Source organism: Panicum virgatum, chromosome 3K (genome assembly GCF_016808335.1).
Source record: "Panicum virgatum strain AP13 chromosome 3K, P.virgatum_v5, whole genome shotgun sequence".
NCBI lineage: Eukaryota > Viridiplantae > Streptophyta > Magnoliopsida > Poales > Poaceae > Panicum > Panicum virgatum.
The window spans coordinates 20,070,160-20,076,474 of NC_053138.1; the positions used below are offsets into that span (position 1 = coordinate 20,070,160).

The 6,315-nt window shown below is 52.1% G+C and overlaps 1 protein-coding gene across 5 annotated transcripts; it reads right to left on the reverse strand.

Annotated features, from left to right (window-relative positions):
- Window positions 1-1,138: 1,138 nt before the first annotated feature.
- LOC120698213 (cyclic nucleotide-gated ion channel 4-like) lies at window positions 1,139-6,315 on the reverse strand. Of its 5 annotated transcripts, none has more exons than XM_039981743.1 (5): window positions 6,045-6,315; window positions 4,755-5,478; window positions 3,060-3,275; window positions 2,187-2,936; window positions 1,139-2,057 (listed from the first exon to the last, which is right to left on the reverse strand). In XM_039981743.1, the coding sequence occupies exons 2-5, from the start codon at window positions 5,361-5,363 to the stop codon at window positions 1,542-1,544; spliced, it is 2,091 nt and encodes a 696-aa protein (XP_039837677.1). In that variant the 5' UTR covers window positions 5,364-5,478; window positions 6,045-6,315; the 3' UTR covers window positions 1,139-1,541. The 5 variants fall into 5 exon arrangements, with proteins under 5 accessions (XP_039837677.1, XP_039837676.1, XP_039837675.1 ...); XM_039981742.1 differs by having other exon boundaries at window positions 4,755-5,622; XM_039981741.1 differs by having other exon boundaries at window positions 4,755-5,702.

Genomic DNA, 6,315 nt, shown 5'->3' on the forward strand with positions numbered 1-6,315 from the left:
GGATTCAAGGGAGGTCCAGCTAGCATCATGAAGTGCAAGTATGTGGTCAGAGCGACGATTCATTTGGGAAACAAATTCATTTTGAAATCTAGCCTTCAGTTGGATTTCTAATGATGACCCAGTTAAAGGGAGCATCCTTTGTGGCCAGATTTCCATTCTCTGATGACAAATTTACAACCAGTGAACTTTGCCCTTGCAATTTCTTTATCTTTCACCATAGGTGCTAAGCACAAGCATGGGTAATTCCATCAAGTTCTCCCAACAAAGCATGAGTAGTGCTATTTACTTGTATTGAAACATTACCATCTACGGTACAACATCTGTTTTTTGTTCTATTTTTTTAACAAATCTATGCACTATTCTTCTATGATACAACATTAATCTGAATGATGATATGCAGGTAACTTATTCAGAAAGAAGCACTCGATGGTCAAACGGTGATTCCTTTTCAAACCTGAACACAGTTGAGATGGCAAATAAATTAGCTATGACTGTCACATATTGATATATATATCCTAATCAGTCTGAACTTGCTACCATTTCATCTATCTCTTAATTTACAAAGCTGATATCCATGGGTTCGCTCCAACGGAGCGCGCGGCGCGGCAAAGCCGCGCTTATATTTCTAGTGAAACGGAAATACAGATAATCTGGCACAAGGCCAAAGAAAACACGAGAAGAAAAAAAGAAGGGGAGGCCTACAGCGACGCAAACTGGACCTGATTCAGGACAGGGCGACTGCTGGGAGGAGCACCGAGGGTTCCTAGGCGCGCACGACTAAAAGATTCAAAAGTTTGTGGTTGATAAGACCACCAGACAAAACCTTACAGCTTACAGCTTACAGCCAGAATAAAAGATTCAAAAGTTTGTGGTTGATAAGACCACCAGACAAAACCTTACAGCTTAGGCTGTGTTTAGTTCCGTTTTCCAAAAAATTTGGAAACGGAATTTTGGCATTTAGAAGTATTAAATGAAATCTATTTATAAAATTTTTTATACGGATGAGTTCTAAATCGCGAGACGAATCTAACGAGCCTAATTAATCCATCATTAGAGATTATTTACTGTAGTACGACGTTGTCCAATCATGGCCTAATTAGACTTAAAAGATTCGTCTCGAAATTACACCCGAGGGTTATGGAATGGGTTTGTCAATTATCCATACTTAAGACTTCTAATTAATGGTCAACCGTTCGAAATTACTGCAGCACTGGAAATTTTTTAGAATTTCAAGGGGAACTAAACACGGCCTCAATCACATAAGGTTTGGCTTTTGAGACTTGCAGCAGTAGCAAATCGGCCGCACCCATACTTTTTACACAAGTTCACGGTGAACTCTCTCCCTAGCTCCCAGTGACGTGTTGTTGGTCACCCCAATAGCATCTGAACACGTGAGTCTGCAGTAGTAGGAGTAGATGACATGCATGCATGTACCGTTTCGTAATACAACAGTCTCTGTCGTGTATTATTGCAGCATGACGACGCAGCAGGCAAGCTCGAACGCTGGCGCCTGTGGCTTGGCCTGGCCCATAGATGACTAGCTAGAAGTCGTGGTCCTGGGTGGGCTTGGGCGAGGTGAGGATGGCGGTGTAGAGGCGGAGCTTCTCCTCCCCGAGCGAGGCGCACCGCGACAGCGGGCGGCGCGGGCGGATGAAGGAGAGCGACGCCAGCGTCTTGCGGTGCTTGTACCGGCGCCACGCCAGCTGCACGGCGACGGCGGCCCAGGTGCGCCACCCGGGCGAGTAGTAGCGCGCGCTGCGCCGCACCGCGTCCTTGGCGAACGTGTACCGGAAGTGCCGCGTCACGTACCTGACGTCCGCGGCGTCCAGCCCGAACGCCTCCGTGCTCTCCAGCGTCACCAGCGTCGCCGACGCCGTCGGCAGCCGCTCCCGGAACGGCCGCCGCAGGCACCACGACAGCAGCTCGTCGCCGCTGAAGTTGCCTGGCCCCAGCGTGCAGCTGCTCGTCGCCCCGTTCCGGAGCGCCTGGCTGCACCGCAGGTGGCCCCGCACGATGAACAGCATCCGCTGCACCACGTCGCCCTCCCTCACGATCTGTTGCATTATTTGCATTGCAATGCATTGTGCAGTTAGTTAACTAATAACCAGAGCATTATTCAGAGATCGACTCCATTGCTGCCTCCCTGGAGGAAAAAAAAAACTTGACACCAGGATACTTCTACTTACCGTCTCTCCCTTGGGGAAGATGAGGGACTTGACGCGGTCGCAGATGTTCTCGAGCACGAGGTCGTCCATGTGCTGGAAGAGCGGGACCTGGCGGACGAGGTCCAGGCACAGGTGGTACTTGATGTCGCGGCGGAGGCCCTCGGGGAGGTCGCGCACGATCTGGCACTCGTCCACGCCGCGCGTGGCGGCCCACCGCTGCCGCTCGAACTGCCGCACCCGGTGCCGGAACGCCCGCGGCAGGCCCTTGCGCTGCATCCACCACTCCACGGCGCGGAGCCGCGTGTGCATCGCCTGCTTCCGGGAGGTGGTCGCGTTCAGGAACACCTTGATGTTGCCGATGAGCATGGTGACCAGGACCAGGCCGCCCGTGATGGTCACGATGTTGAACACGATCTCCAGCCACTCGGTCGTGCTCTCCAGGTTGCCGAACGTGCTCAGCGTCATCAGGCCCCAGAAGATGGGGAGCAGCACGCGCTCCAGCCGGCTCGGGTTTGACACCAGCATCACCGTCCACTTGTACGCGCCGTACTGGTAGCCGTCGCCGCTGGTCAGGCACGTGCCCCGGGCCTGCGCGTTCCGGGCCCACGCGAGCCGCTCGCCGGCGCCGGCGGGGGCGGCGGCGCCGTAGTAGAGCGGCGCGGCGCAGGCCACCGCGCCGCGCGCGCACCCGCCCGCCTGCAGCCGGCACTGCTCCTCGAGGCACTTGCTGGCCCGCTGGACCCCGAGCATGTACCAGCACGCGCCCACGGCCTGCACGGCACGTCCAGTGATCAATCAGCAGCAGGCAGGCATCCGATGCTGCTGCTGCTGCAGCAGCAGCAGCATGTGCGATCGATTCAGTAACCATCTGCAGAGCGAGGACTGACGACGTACGTGGGCGGCGACGAAGTAGGCCATGAGGTTGAGCACGATGCCCCACCAGATGGTGCCGAAGACGTAGCCGGACTGGGCCTGCATCCGCCGGAGGAAGCGCACCGCGTGGCAGATCTTGGGCAGGTACTCGACCAGGAACGCCAGCAGCAGCACCGTCATCACCGGCGTCGTCAGCCCCGCGCGGATCATCGCCGGCGCCGCCACCCACACCACCACCTGCGGCGCATTTGTACCACCACCATCACCATCCAATCCAATCAGCAGACGACGCGAGCAACAGCAACACACCAGCGGCTGCAGCTCCGAGCCTTCATCAGAGGGCCACGGCCCACGGGGAGGCGCAGGACCAAAATAATGCGAGTCGGGACAAGCAGAAGGCAGAAGCTAGTAAAAGGCGCGCGCGCCCCACTCGTGTCGTTTCACCGGTCTGTGCAGCCTGCAGGCTGCAGACCGGGCGGCCGATCACGTCGCCGTGCCAGTGCGCCGGTGGTGGTGCAGCGCTAGCGACGTGAGATCAACGCAATGGCACCGTTCCTTTCTGGCAGAGAACATTTCGGACAAGGAGATGCAACTTGGAAAGCTCCAAGCTGCGCCCTGACACTGATCTGGGTAAGATCAATCTTGCAATTATGATGTATGCTGTGGCCATATGGGCCATAGGGGAAAAGGCAGTCTCGACTACGTGGATGTCCTATTCAATTATTCAATTATTCTTCGGCTTCTCCATTCTATCTGCTTGTTTTGTAATTCCTTTTTCTTAAAAAAAAAAAACTCAACTGGATGGAGATCAATCTCTAAATTTCACTGAAACTTGTAGTCTTAGGCGACCAACAGTACATGTTTTAAGTCTGCCTGCTGGAAATTTCTAGTCTGTAATTTTTCATTATTGATTTTTTTTTTGTTTTCCTCACCAGGAAATGCCCATTTTACACACTATTTGAGATAATTGTAAGGGAAAACATAGAACACACTAAACTGTCGATTAGCTAGGATATACTCCTAGCTATGTTAATAACCAGGTGCGCCCTGTCTAGAAAAGTTCCAAATTCGATTTTGTGGACACAATTTTTTCGATATTTTTTCCCAAAAAATATATATTTCAAATCTTTTCTCAGTGAAAGGAGTAATAGGTGACCATTTCACCAATGCTAAATGCTTAGTAGAGATGAGCTCTGCAAAACGAGTCAAGGATCGGTAGGTGTATCACATGTGTCATTCTTAAGTACCACTACTTATATACCTGACAATACTACATATAGGTTTTAAATCCATCGAATGCCCTATTATTGGGATGAGAAAATAATCACTTCTGTAATTCCGTTTAGCACCTAAATGCAGTACTATATATGAGTACTATGTGAGTTGCGGACCAACAAACTTAATAAGTACTTAAAAACAACTGGAGTTTTGACTGTAATAAAGAGATATAAATCATGCATTTTTGCGTCAACAAATTAAAACGAACATAATACTAGACGTGCAGATCACTGAGCAGTGCACATGAGACCCATCTGATCAATCGTCAAGACACCCTATACAGTTTTCAGGAAAATATGTTGGAGGTAGCAGGATGTCATCGGCAAACAGGTAAATAGACCCGGATCACTTCTTAATGCAGATGGTTTTTGAAAGTAGTCTTAAATAATCTTAAAAAAAGTATGAACATTGACTAGTGAGCATAAACAAGTTGCGCACCTGCATCACGGGGAGGATGACGAAGAAGTCCAGCATCAAGGCCTTCTTGGACCTCGCGTCCGCCGGGAGCTTTTGCGCGGCCTCGGCGCCCTCCTCCTCGTCCTCCTCCTCCGCGGCGGCCGCCTGCTGCTCCTCGTCGCCCGAGCTGCCGTCCACCGCGCGCTTGTTCCGCGCCGCGTCGCGCCACAGGCGGAGCTGCGTGGCGACGTTCCACACGTGCATGGCGTCCACGGCGCAGCGCAGCGCGGTGACGGCGGCGGCCAGCCAGCCGTCGAGGAAGAGGCACATGAGCGGACCGCTCACGGACACGGTGTACAGGAAGAACGGGTCCACCATGAGCCCCGCGGCGCAGGCGAGCAGGTAGGCGCGGTTCCAGTCCCGGACCCACCTCGCCCGCGGGTCCAGCGCCCACGCCGCGCCGAGCCCGCGGAGGCCCAGGCGCCACGGCAGCCCGCGCCGATGACGCCGACCCCGGCGGCCGGCGTTGTTCGCCAGTCGTCCCTGCTGCGGCGGCGTTGCCTGCACTTGGTCTCGTGTCCGCCGCGCGTCACCGGAAGGCGACGCTGTGGAGGAGGAAGGCGACGAGCGCGCGGAGAGATCGCTTGACATGGCGGCGGTGCAGCTGTTGGCCGCGCCGGCGAGCTGGCGCTTGATGCAATGATGCCGCGCCGGCAGAGGACATCAGCCTGCAAGCAGTGGGAGCAGCGAAAGGCGTGTCGTGTCTCTGCAAGAAGCGAGGTGGACGGAGGGATAGCTTATGATGGGCGGTGTGTTCGTACTAGAGGTCTAGAGTACTAGACAGCGCGCTAAATGACCGGATTGCCCTCCACTTCAACTGTGCTGTATTACAACTTGTTACTGTGTTTAGCTGCATGCAAGTGCAAACTTGAATTCGAATCCAATACCAATCACTTATTTTCAAGATACAAATATCTCATACAGCTCCTCCTGCGTTGGGCAAAAAAAAAAAAACTTTTGCCTAAACAAGTGAGGCAGAATCTAGTACAGGGTTAAGACCATAGGGTATTGTTTAGTTGCCTCAAAATTTCAAAATTTTATAAGATTCCCCATCGCATCAAATATTTCAAAGCATGTATGAAATATTAAATATAGAACAAAATAACTAATTACACAGTTTGTCTATAATTTGCGAGACGAATCTTTTGAGCCTAATTAACCCATGACAGGATAATAATTACCAAATACAAACGAAAGTGCTACAGTACTTTATAAAAAATTTACACACCTAAACAGGGCCTAGATGTCTACGATCTGCATGTAGATGCCTACCTGACAGGAGTGGTTGCAGTAGAAAACCTTTGTCGAAATCCTTATGCAGGGAGGCCGTAATCTCTTAAAACATCTTAGGAGCAGGAGGAGGCCTTTCTCTGCGCCCCCTTTGGAAATTCCATGCCGGGAACCAAAGGGGTGAAAACTACTACCAAATTCCACATATTCTTCAATGTTTGCGCTTCATTAGCATCTGGCTTCTTCATGAGCTGCAATGACCCTTTGTCCTATATATAAGTTAGGAACCATGCATGTAGGAAGTGGCTTAAAT

Excerpts from the sequence above, each read along its gene's own strand:
- LOC120698213 (XM_039981743.1), bottom strand. The coding sequence starts at position 5,363 with ATGTCAAGCGATCTCTCCGCGCGCTCGTCGCCTTCCTCCTCCACAGCG. Across the intron at positions 3,276-4,754 it reads TCATCCTCCCCGTGATGCAG|GTGGTGGTGTGGGTGGCGGC; the intron begins GTGCGCAACTTG and ends AATGCGCCGCAG. Across the intron at positions 2,058-2,186 it reads TCTTCCCCAAGGGAGAGACG|CAGATCGTGAGGGAGGGCGA; the intron begins GTAAGTAGAAGT and ends CAAATAATGCAA.